Source organism: Sparus aurata, chromosome 15, assembly GCF_900880675.1.
Source record: "Sparus aurata chromosome 15, fSpaAur1.1, whole genome shotgun sequence".
Lineage (NCBI taxonomy): Eukaryota > Metazoa > Chordata > Actinopteri > Spariformes > Sparidae > Sparus > Sparus aurata.
Genome location: NC_044201.1, coordinates 26,738,317 through 26,751,385, shown reverse-complemented (window position 1 = coordinate 26,751,385; position 13,069 = coordinate 26,738,317). Strand labels below are relative to the sequence as shown.

At 42.9% G+C, this 13,069-nt stretch overlaps 1 protein-coding gene across 1 annotated transcript in view; it reads left to right on the top strand.

The window, feature by feature from the left end:
- The window catches only part of cdh5 (cadherin 5), a 39,726-nt gene that overhangs the window by 20,172 nt on the left and 6,485 nt on the right, over positions 1 to 13,069 (top strand). Inside the window, exons 10-14 of the mRNA XM_030442138.1 lie at positions 5 to 114; positions 272 to 374; positions 6,017 to 6,147; positions 6,373 to 6,487; positions 12,770 to 12,902. Of these exons, the coding sequence (XP_030297998.1) occupies positions 5 to 114; positions 272 to 374; positions 6,017 to 6,147; positions 6,373 to 6,487; positions 12,770 to 12,902 (592 nt within the window). The remainder of the gene's footprint in view (positions 1 to 4; positions 115 to 271; positions 375 to 6,016; positions 6,148 to 6,372; positions 6,488 to 12,769; positions 12,903 to 13,069) is intronic.

Genomic DNA, 13,069 nt, shown 5'->3' with positions numbered 1-13,069 from the left:
GCAGGTTTGGAGTCCTTTGTGAAGGTTAACATTACAGTTCAGGACATCAACGATAACAAGCCCGAACTGGCCGTGGATGAGATCTTCCTCTGTGAGAACGACGTCACTAATACAGTAAGATACACTCGGTATTTCTGTATCTAAGATGGTTGCATGGAAAAATGCATTGACTATACAGTATAATACAGTGCCTTTAAAAGGCACGCTGCATACATCCAGACAAAAACAAAGTTTGTGTCCTCTAAATGTTCCTTTTTAAACCTCTCCTCAGGTGATAGGAACACTGAGAGCCACGGATAAAGACGACCAGCCCGCCACTTTTCGTTTCAGCCTGGCCAGCGAGAGCTCCAACTTCTCCATCAGAGACCATGGCAGTAAGTCTTTGTGTGCTCCGAGCATATTTACCTTTCTTTCAGTGCTTGTTGCTCTAAACGGTCCTCAGAGGAAAAGCACTGGCCTCTGCACTTGTTGCTATGCAACGACTGAAACTCCATTTGAGGCACAGTGCTTTGTTGCTGAAAGTTGAAATTATTTTAACTTCTCAAAGCGTGCTTTGGCTCTTCCAGCCAGACGGGGGATTTAGAAAGCCTGTCTGGGACCATAAGTGTTGTCTAGAATGCACAACAGCAAATATTGAGAATAATGAGAGCAAGTGGCTCGGTGGACTTGCAGATGGCTCTCTATGTATTCTAAACTCATCCCAGATCAGGATGTTCAAGGAACTCGTCACACATTGTGCTACTGTGCTGCTGATTGTTTTACAGGGAGGTTGTGGAAAAATGCACCAAGAAGTTAAATTAGCAGGGATGTGCACATAACATGCACAGTTTAGTTAACGTGTTTGTTAGGACTGAACAATATGTCAGTAAATAAATGTTGTATGTTATAAAAATGACAATGTACGAAACCATTGTGGGGTTCGTTCCTCTGTCACATCGCCACCAGCTGCTGCCGTATCCTATACATGCATGAAGGTGGTACTCAGGAATATATGTTTTATTGCGTTTACTCGATCGTCTTGTCTTGCAGTAGACAAACTCATTAAAAGAGAGATTCATCGGTGTGACTATCTGGGGTTAATTCCTCCACATCCACTGTGTTTGTTTGTACATGCAGCCAGAGCTGCTGTACAGTCAGCAGCTAGCAGCTCTGCGAGGCTATAGTGCGCTCACCCACTGTGCTTTGATCTAAATGCTAATGTCAGCATGCTAACATGCTCTTAGTAATAATGCAAAAATGTTTGCACCATTAATTAAAATTTTTTTCACATTGTATCACTGGAGGAAGAGTCAGGGAGTACCACGGTCAATGTCATGTCTGAATAATTGAACTGAATAATGGATTTTGACCTGCTCTGGGTGGTGAAAAGTCACTGAGTATCACCAAACCATCATCATGATTCATCCTCTGGGCACCACGAGATCTGTGCCGAATTACAACTGAATAAATGTAAATATTTAATCGATCTGACGGACAGACTGTTAACTGATATTCATATTTTTTGTATAATTTAATACACAGCAGTGTGATTTTAAAAGACTTCTGAGCAACCGGCTCAGTTATTATATATTTCGATTGACCCACTTGTATTCTTTTTTTCTTTTTTTTTCCACACAGCTGACTGCTGCTATCTCCATCTCTTATTATCATTACAAGATTATTCTAAATTCAAAGCAGCATCTGTAGCCAGTAGATCCGGCGCCGTTCGGGAGTAAAAGATATGTGGAAATAATTGTGCAAGTTAAAAAATGTCAGCTTAAATAAACAGACTGTGACACAGAGGATGGTGTGAAGAAAATAGAAAAAGAAAACTCGACGCAGACGTTTCCTTTGATCCAGACATTGATATTTAGGCAAAGGTTGGTGCTCTGTTACATCAGATTTTCCAAAAGCCTATTTGGGTTATTCGACTAAGGACACAAAATGGCACAAGTAAAACAGTTTTCATCATTTTTGATCATCGCGCGACCATATAATACATGAAAGCCAGAGGGAAAGTGTTACCAACTGTTCTAGTCAAATATTAAAAGTCAGAATAGATGAAAGCCCAAGGTGGTCAGATGAAAGATTTAGGTGAGGTGTTGCTGTTTAATTTAAGTGGAACCTGAAACATACTAAAGTTAAGATAAACATAGAGCGGGGGGGGGGGGGGAAGAAAAAAGAGAAGGAAAAAAAAAAGCATCAACTTGCCTCATCCATTTCCTCTCTGCTCGCGCCTGGAGGGGGCTGACATGTTGAACTGATGGAGAAGAGGAAGGAGGAAGATGGGAGCGAGCGAAAAGGAAAGACAGATGAGGCAGAGGTGGAGGGAAAAACATGAAAGGAGGCCGAGAGGAAAGAGATCGGGATTAAGGGAGACGGTTAATATTAAAGTGAGACCGTGTTAAAATGAGGAGAGGGGGATGAGTGTGAAAGGAGAGGGGATAATAGACAGGAGCGGGGGGGGGGGGGGGGGAAAGCAGAATAGGAGACAGAAATGTGAATGAGTGGAGAAGAATGAAGGTGAGAGTAAGGAGAAAACAGGAGGAAGATAAAAGAGGAGAAAAGGGGGAGGAGAGGGGGGAGAAAATGAGGGTAGACGAGAAAATAGGCCAAACATGAGAGAGAGAGAGAGAGAGAGAGAGAGAGAGAGAGAGAGAGAGGAGGAAAAAATGAAAGAAACGAGGAGACCAGATGATGACATGATAGAAGAAGGAAAGATGGCATCAGAAACATTAATGTTTAAATCACAGGTTGGAGAGAAAGAAGTAAGAAAGGAGAGAGCGGGGGAAAGATTTTTAAGGAAGCCGGCCGGCGGAAGAGGAGAGTGGAAAGATGAGGGGAAAAGGCAGCGACAGGAGAGGAGGTGGATAGTTGTTTCGTAAGTGCTGGTTGTCAGTGTGAACCTCAGCTTCCCCCTGTGGCTCAGCGCTGTGGTCACCCAAAAATCATCTGACAGCACCTCACATCACTTAACACACAAACTCACACACACACACACACACACACACACACACACACACACACTCATGCAACAAGAGCTGCAAAGTGAGGGCTTTTAAAATATTCATCAACTACCAGCTCTTTAAAACTTGGAAAAAAAAAAAAAAAAACACAAAACAAGCATGCTTTCATTACGGGATCCAGAAACACACACACACACACACACACACACACACACATCTGCACACACATCTGCACACATCTGCACACACACACTCCAACAGTCAGTGTAGCCGCACAGTGAAGTGACAGGACTCGGTGTTCAGACCAGGCGCTAACACGAAGCTCGCTGCATTAATACCAGACAGACAAGAGAGAGGAGGAGGAGGAGGAGGAGGAAGGAAAAAACAAAGAGATGAAGAGAAGGAGGGGGGAAAGGACTAATGAGATACAGGAGGAGACAGAAGGAGAGAACAAAAGAAATATAGAGGGGGACAGTGAGAAAATCCAGAGAAATCCAGAGAGACGGGAAGGAGATGAATTCAAACAACGCAGGAGCAGGAGAACGAGACGGAGAGGAGGGATGAGATGAAGGGAGGACAGAAGCTGTTTTCATCTTTTATTCAGTTGGTAAAGACTTCATCTGTACCCATGTCCTCCCACACACACACACCTTCAGTGACTTACTCCGTGTCTTGTAGGCAACAGTGGAAATCTGATCCCAGTGAAGTGCTCGTATGAAGCTTATTTGGGTGTCAGACAGTTTGAGCTCTCAACAAAAATCATCTTTCTCACTTACCTCCAGCAGCATCACGCCATGTTGTGAGACGCGTGTACTTTTGCCCCGATAGCGACAGAGCTATGAGTTGCTAACTGAGTTATAAAGCTATGGCGGCCATGATTGTGACTGACTATAGCGCCCTGTATTGTAGCCGGTTAGCTCAGCCCTGTGAGGGAGTCCTTGGTTGCAGCTGAATAGTCTTTTATTCGCGAAGGACGGTTGTGAAGTAACCCGGAGCGTATTCTTGAACTTTAAACAGAACAGAACTGTTCCTTAGTGAGTGCGATACCTTGAAAGCATCTAGTTGTCAGACATGACAAGAGCGAGTAAAATCTTCTAAATCAGGGTTCTCAAACATTTTTCATGCCAAGGATAGAGATGAGGAGCGAGGACACCCTACTCCATATACTGAATAAAATCATGCTGTGTGATAAAGTGGGCTTATAATTGATTGATTTGATTATTTAAAGCGCTGCAAAATGTTACAATAACGCGCAGTTAGACTTATGTCATCACACCGATGAACCCTTTTGATGCACAACTTACCGGTTAGCATCCGTGTGCAATGTGCAAAAGTCAAGAAAACCTTAAATGTTATGTTGTAGCTGCTGCGTAGTGATTTAATGCAACATAAGTCATCTTGTTTGCATAATTACATGAGGAAATCGTGGTTAGCCTAACATCAGTGTGTGTAAAATACATATTTGAATGTTTCTTTGCTAATATTATGTGGGATTCATGTTAATTTCAGGGACAATACATTTGTCCGCCACCCACCTGAGGAGTCTAAATATTAAGAAAAGGTGCTTCAGCTTCAGTTATCTCCTCTAGCATAGGGACCATCCTTTCCAAAATAAAATGAGATGATGTCTTTCCTTAACATGCATTAATGTCAGTGAAGTCATTTTCTCTCAGTGCTGATATCTTTCCTTGACTTCCGGTTGTTTCCCCCTTGAGGTGAAGAAAAAAATGTTTAGGAAAAGACGTAGGATGTAATTATTCAGACTGTTTGGACCACAGCCCTTTGTTGTCGCTGAGCGTCTAGAACCGCCATGTTCTGAAGAAGAAGCGCTACTTACTGGTGTTGTGTGGGCTTTTTGTCAAATGGAGGATGGATGAAAAGGTTTTTGTTTTTTTTCAAATTCAAGATAAATGACCTCCGTCGCTCTCTTTTACTGCATAATCCACAAAACACACTGCTATCTGTAAAAGTTCCAACCGTTTTTTTGTTCATGTTTTTCCATCCAAATGCACAAATCTGCATAAAGAAAGCTCGTCCTTCCTAAAAGAAGGTCTTTCATATATAAAGTAATGCCACTGAAGGATGGAACAGATTTAAATGAAAGAAAAAAAAAATGAAACAAGTCTCAGGGAGATGAAATCATTGAGCCAAGAGCTTTACTGTACCTCCTTTCATATCGTTTGTATTCCGAGTGTAAATGTCAGCATCAGGCAGGTAGTTTTTATTTAAAGCTGCCGTATAACCAGAGCTGTACTGCGTCTGTCTTTGTCTTGTCTGACAGACGGGGTCTAGGTATGCTTGAGTGTTCACAAGGGTCTTTCCTGCCATTGTGCTCCTTGAAATTCCTCCAACGGTGGGATATTGTGGAAAAATTGCTCTCCCAGTCGTCTCAGCAGGAAACTTCTGCCTGCCGAGGATTTGACTAATGACCGCATTGTTGGTCCGGTCTGTTGAGGAGACATTGTTCTGCTCCGCTCAACACGTTTTCGATCCTCGTTTTATTTCTATTCTTTTGTTTCTGTGCTCTCAGACTTTAAGCTTATTGTGTGTTGTGACCCTCGCAACCTTTCTGCCCTTCAATTCACCGCATGCATTACATTCAAATTATAAAAGGCTGTGTTACCTTTGGACAGACGTTTCCAATCACAAAAAGAGAGAGAGAGAGAAAACAGCATGATGATGCATTTATCTGAGCGTTTATCCATTGTGGGCCCCTCGTGAAGGATGCCACAATTTCCGGTGCTGCCATTATCTGTAATCCTAAATGATTCAAATCCTAAACGCACCAAAGTGACAGATAATCACAAATGATCTGTCCGCCTTTATGTTACGACGCCTTGTTCTCGTATCTTGTTTTATCTGTGGAGCAGGCGCTTGCTGTATAAATAGACTTTAAAGACTCTATACACACCGAGCAGGTGAACATTCGATCCGCTTTAGCGAGATGAAGTGATGAGTCAGACAAATTAGACTCGGATTTTGCCGACAGGAAAGGTAAATTTGTGTTGTGAAGGCGGTTGTCATGTCCCGCGCGCTCGCTGTGTGTATTTATACGTTGCTTTCTTCTTCAGACAGCACAGCCGACGTCATCGTGAAAATGGGGCCGTTCAGCCTGGATGACCCCAAGGACTACAGCGTGGACGTCCGCATCGATGACGGAGGACGACCCGCCCAGACCAGCATCACCAAACTGGCAATCAAGGTGTGTGTGTGTGTGTGTAGGTGTGTGTGTGTGTGTGTGTGTGTGTGTGTGTGTTGTGAACATTGTTTCAGCGCACAGATGAACTGCAAAATCTGTTTTTCAATATTCATAAATCTTCAGTTTTATGAATCACCAGTTTTTGGTACAATAATACTGAGAGGATCTAATCACATGCAGTGTCTAACGTCCTGATTGACTCATTGTTTGTGCTGCTGCCTGTTGTAGTCGTGTCAGTGTGATGCCAGGCGGATTCCTACGCGGTGCAAAGCCGGAGCTCGGAGGATGGGAGTGAGCGTTCACGCCCTGATAGCGATCCTGCTCTGCATACTGACCATACTGGGTAAGCTTAGGTTTTGTCTTGTGTTCTCTTTCTTTTTTTTCTATCCTTCTTCTTCATCTTCGGTGGAAAAAGCTCATGAGGTTTTTCTGCTCGGCACTTTTCTGAGATCATCTGTTAACTAAAAGTTTCTCACAAACTTTTCCTGCAGTGAGATTATATCCATTATCAAGAGGAACTTCAATGGGAAGATTAAAAGAAAAGATTAAAAGACTACAACATGGAAAAAAAGTGTAGATGTGAAGTTGGAAACAAGCTCCTCATCTCTGCTTGATGTTTAGGCTCAAAGCTACATTAGCGGCTACTAGCATAACACCCACAAATCAAACAAAAGTTGCATTGTGGGCAGTGGTGTGCACAGGGTGGGGGGGGCCAGGGGGGCGGTGCCCTCCTGAGAGCCAAAACGTGTGCTAAAGTGCCCTCTTGGGAGCCAAAGCTCATGCTAAAGTGCCCTCTTGAGAGCCAAAATGCGCACTAAAGTGCCCTCTTGGTTGGCAACACACTAAACTACCCCCTTGGCTGTTTCAAACATGATAAAGTGCCCTCTTGGGAGGCAAAACGTGAGCTAAAGTGCCCTCTTGGGAGCCAAAACGCGTGCTAGAGTGCCCTCTTGGGAGCCAAAACGTGAGCTAAAGTGCCCTCTTGGGAGCCAAAATGCGCGCTAAAGTGCCCTCTTGGGAGCCAAAACGTGAGCTAAAGTGCCCTCTTGGGAGGCAAAACGCGTGCTTAAGTGCCCTCTTGGGAACCAAAATGCATGCTTAAGTGCCCTCTTGGTTGGCAAAACACACTAAACTGCCCCCATGGCTGGTTAAAACATGAAAAACTGCCCTCTTGGGTCGCAGAAACGTGTGCTAAAGTGCCCTCTTTGGAGCCAAAACGCACGCTAATGTGCCCTTCTTTTCGCCCCTGCCCTTCAAAAAGTCTGTGCGCGCCACTGATTGTGGGTAATCAAGAGCTCAGTTTTGGCAAGGAATAAGAATGCATGAAATTTAAAAGACATTACTTGTTGCGCTGCTGTTCTGAACCATCTATAATGAGTGTGATGCTGCTGTGGAGCAGGGTGAGGTGAGGGCATATTTCTATTTGTTGACATCTGCAACCTCTCTGCTAGATGCCACTAAATCCCACGCACTGGCCCTTTAATAGCCGCTGACAATCAATTTTTCTGACCTTGAGTGAGAAGGCGAGATCACAAATGTTGCTTGTGGTGCTTTTAGTCGTAAGCTGCTCTTTTAAAAGCGTTTTAAAGACCATCATTTCCTGTTTATCAGCGTGGATCATTTGATCTCTAAGTCTGGGACTGCGTTTTTTTTATTTTTTAGAAAACAGAAAACAGAACAACATCCTCTGACTTTCTCTTGTTTTTTGTAGTTGGAAGGAGGTAAACTGTTGAAGGTAAACAAATGAGAATCACAATCAGGCACAAGTTTTATTCCAAACAAGCAGAAAAAAAAAAAAAAAAGCACCTTCTTCCTGCGTGGCTCTGGGTTTGTTTACGGTTTATCAAACACTGATATACAAGCATCGGTGACTTTCTTCCTTGTTTCTATCATGAATAGAGAGCAGGAGAGAGAAAAAAAAAACATTTATGAAAAACTGTGTACTTTAAGTCGTGGTTGTTTTACAGTTTGTCAGCAAAAAGGTAAAGGTCTCTTAAAAAAACCCACACAGTTTTTATTCGGAGACATATTCATAGAGATAGCATCAATGAGTGATTGGGCCATGTGCAGAGATTCACTTGCCCTTGCTTTGCGATAAATAAGGTTTGTGTTATGTGGGGAGCAGTTCCCCTCCCTTTGTTGTTGGTTTTATGAATAATGCAGCGGCGGATGTGGAAATAATGCCTGCGGTTGTGTGAGCTCAGTATTCTCTTTGATACCTTCGCCCCCCCTGCTCCTTTATTTCTGGGGGAAAAGAGACACTTGTCATGCTGGTTGAGAGACACGGCAGGGAGATAGTTGGCCAAACAAGAGGGATCTGAGATTTAGGAGTGCTGAGGAAGAAGAGAAAGGCAAAGAGAAGAAGGAGAAGTTAAAGATTAAGAGGGATGGAGGCAGCGTGACAGATGGGGGGGAAAAAAAAAAGTTATATCTAGATATGGGAGGTGGAGAGAGGTGAGCAGGGAGACAGGCGAGCGGCGAGTGAGACGGCGAGCTGAGGTGGGGTGAGACTGACAGAGCGAGACAGAAAGAGGTTAACGGCGAGAGATGCCGAAGAGGAGAATTGTGGGAAAAGCGGCAGAAGAATAGGACTGGTAATGAGGAGAGTTTATCAGCTCTTTAGGTGCCGTCTGCTTATCAAACACCACCAAACACTCAACCTATTAACTATTAATACACTCCTTCACTATCGCGCCATTCCCTTCGTTTTTCTTTTTTTTTCTTCCTTCATCTCTCTCTTCCTCTTTCTCTTTCCCTCTGGGTCTCTCTGTCTCTCTCTCCCTCTCTGCCGCCCTCTCCTCCCCTCGCTGTTTTCTCTTTATCAAACACCCCCAACGCAGGCCAGATTAACTATTTAATGCACTTGTCATTATCTGCCGGGGCCCCAAAGCAATTTACCGCGGCTCCCCATTCACCGACGCATTTTCTCACAAGAAGTCGGGGTTTGACACACGAAAAGAGAAATTTTCTCAGTCTTTTTTTTTTTTTTTTTTGTACAAAGAAAAGGCTTCTTCTTCTTTTTTTCTTTCTCCCCCCCCTCTCTCTCTCTTTTCTCGTCGCTCTAAGTCTGATATCTCTAGAGCTTATTAAACTGCAGAGCATGTGTTGTAAAAGATTAATCTGTTGGTTTCCCAGGCAAACTTAAATTAGTCCCGCTCGCCCTCGACTAAAAGGCATGGCTAATGCTGCCCGTCCGCTGAGAGAGAAAGAGGTTCATATCGGGACTGGGGCTCCGGGCCTAATCTAATGTCAAATGTATCCCTCTCCTCTTCATCTTGTCTCGTCTCCTGATTTCCTCAGCCCTTCTTCTCCATTTCGTCCTCTTCCTCCTTCCCGCAGTCGTTAGCTCCTCATTTGTTTCTCCTTGTCCTCATTCCTCATCGCTGCGGCCACGGAAAGGCAGGATGTAGGCGAGAAGGAGAGAAACTTCACATTGTTTCTTTTAGCCCACTCTGTTTTCATCCTTGAAACCAAGTTAAGACGAAGAAACATGTGACAAAAGCATCGTTTGAACAATGTCGACTGTCCTTATATTGCCTGTAAATGTCTCTGCTTACGTCACAATCTCATAAAACCCATGTGACCTTGTCGTTCGGGGCTTTTCCCGCTTTCCTCACGTTTAAGCTTGAAACACATATTGTGTTTTCTCGGCCTGTTAAAAGCTCTGAGAGTCGACATGAACGATCCCACTCAGGTAGACCAAAATCTGAGGCTGGTCTGCTGGTGTTGACAAGCTGTTGTTGGACGGTTTGCCTACCATCGTCCACATTTAGATTGTTTAATTTGTGTCTTTGACAAAACTGTTAATGTCGCATATTGGGAGAAACTTTTAATATAAAAAATGTTACGGTCCTTGTTGTCCACGTCTCTCTCTGTCGTGGTTAAAGATGAACATGTGATGTGGCTGAAAGGATTATATTTTTCTGCATGGCCTCAGTCTCAGTGTGTGTTAGTCATGATTTTATGTAGCTGATGGGCTTTTGAGTCATTGTTGGTCGCACTGATCTTAAAGGTTGTTCCCACCGTTATGTAAGATCTGCAACAAGTCCTCCACATTCAGCCTTAGTCTTCATAATAAATGATGGCAACGTAGGTTTCAGCAGTCCAGTCGCCAGGATGTAATATATATATATACATAAGAATATATAATAGAATATCACTTTTACATTATAGGTGTTATTTGTAAGAAAAGTTACTCCAAAGCGAGTGAGACTCAAAAATTAAACTTTTATTGCAAATAACACCTTTAAATACTTATTACCTGACGTTTACATCAGGATGTGGAGTGATTTATAGCGTTTTTACTGCCAACAAGGGCCGACTACAATTCGAGCATCACCGATCCGATCGAGACCTTTGGACATTTCCAGCGGTGTTTTGTGGTTTTTCTCAGGAAGTTGGACCATCTCCATCCATTACTGTTTGTTTTTTTTTGCCTAAACCTAACAAGAGCATAATCACAGCATTGGGATGAGGGAGAAAAAAGGAAATTCATCATGACAAGTCATAAAGTTTCAACATTAGGAAACATGGTTTTGCAAAAAAGTATCAAGCAAACAGTTATTTGGCAGATTGGGTTGATTTCTGTAAACAACAGTAAAACACAAATGTCTTAATGTTCCAACTTTACGTGTCTGTAGATTTAAATCTCAATTTCTCTGCATGTTGTCTGGTTAGCTTTCAGTACAAAAACCACTTGTTATGGTTCGGAAAACATTGTTTTGGCTTAAATTACCTGGTTTAGTTGTCACAAACATGGCTGGAAAATGGACTGGGGTTTGGGAAACATCATGTTCTGGGTTAGAAACCGGCGCTGAATGTTCGGGAAGTGAACAGCGGTCTCTGTTCACCCATTTAATACCACAACCTTCTTCCTCTGTGGACTTTGTGGCTTTACAACAATGTCACGCTACCTCCATCCGAGCTCCTGATGGACAGGAGTCATGCAGCTGCTGCAGGTCTTTGACGCTCGACGACATATAAATGTTAGTTTTTGGGCATTTTGTAATTTTTAAGACTCTTATCCGCACATTCTTGTCTTCGCTCTCTTACTTCCTCTCCTCAGCCCTCGCTCCCCTCCTCACCTTCTTCTCCCCTCTTTCTCAATTGTTTATTCCTTCATCACGTGCCAGCTTCAACTTTCCTTCCCTTTCCTTTCTTTCTCGGGTTGTTTTCTCATACTCATTTCCACTTCCTCTCCCGTATTTACCGAGTCTCTCTTCCTGTTTCGTATGCACTCCTCTCTTTTTCTCTCTCTCTGTTTGCTATCTGCTTGTTTCCGGCTGAGTAGATTTCTTTTGAGGTTTTTTTTTTTTTGCGCTCGAGGCGAAAACGTCTCAGACACCTTAAACCATCCACTCCCTCATTCTCTCCCCTCGTGCTCGCTCTGTTTTCTAGTTTCAATCCCTCATTAGTGTTCCACTTTCCCCACTTGTTTCCTGTCCCCATTCTTATTCTGTTGTGTCTTTTGTGGCCTAATTTTTCTCTGGTGTTTTTTTTTTTTTTTTTAATTCATTGAAGTGTCGGTCCAGCAGAGAAGATGGCAGAGCAATCTGTCTGTAATTGTGTTCTTTTGTGGACGTCTTCAGTTGTTACCAGTGAATAGTAATTTCTTCAACAGCTGAGACATTTAACACTTATGCTTGGCCTGAATACATATATTTGTTTTTTAAATTGAGATCTTTCTCAGATGGTGTTTGCTTCAGTGCTTATTGATGGCTTTAATCTTGCAAGGTCGGACCTCACACCTCAGTAGAGCTGCAGCGATTCACCGATTCAAGACTGAAAGCGAATTAATTGCCAGCTATTACGATGCTGATGAAGGTTCTCAGTCATCCAGGTCATGGTTATTCTAAGTGGTATATAGTAGGCAACTAGCTTTTAAACTCTGTGTGGGAGTGTCCTCACAAAGTCGTTAAGGACACTCCCACACAACGCTTAAAAGCCTGCGACTCCCCTCCAGTTAGTTAGAACTGAAGACGCCTCTTGAATGAGATGTGAAACGTCCTCAACAAACTGAAACAAGTCCAGTTGTCTACCAAACAGCTTGTATAACTCTTATGATAATAAACGTATTGCTTCAGTCAATCTTTTGGGGTTCCAGCTTCTTAAATGTGAGAAGTTACTGCTTACATTAAGATTTTTCTGGTGTTTTTTTGGACTGTTGGTTCGACAAAGGAAGAAATTTGAAGACTTCACTTGTGTTGAAGGTACAATATCTAAAAAATCTTGGTTGAAAACATAAAACACTTTGCTAAAATGATCAATAGAAGGTAAAGGAATAATAGTGTTGATGTCATACCTTCCATGTATTGTGTTTAAAAAGCATGTTTGGCATCCTAACCAGTTAGCCCTGAATCATTCGGGTCCAAAGCTCCCGTGTCAGCAGCGTGAGCACCAACACTTCCACAGTGCTCTGAGCTCCCAGTCCAGACTGATAGCTTCATGGCTAACTGAGCTAACTCGTTAACTGCAGCTACAGTTGGCAGCAGATAAGAGCTTCAACAGTTCTGACATGTTGCACCTCTAAGGATGGTTCATGTTAGGAAATGAGACTAAACAGCGACAAAACACAGCAAATAACGTCTGAATATGTTCTGAAACATACTCTGTTATATTTTTTCAGTCATAGTGATCCTGTTTGTGATGAGGAAACGCTACCAGAAGGATTCCCTGGCCAATATGAAGAACAGCGGGGAGATTCACGAGCAGCTGGTCACATACGACGAGGAGGGAGGAGGAGAGATGGACACTAATGGGTATGTAGATGTCGAAAAAAAACACTTTTTTATTCAGAAATTCGCTGACAAAGTACATTTCCCAGTCTTTCTTGTTTACTTACTTGAGAATTTAAACAATTTTGAAACCACTGAAACAAAAGAATCAGCTATGATTTACAAGTCAAACATACTTTTTGAAAATTCAG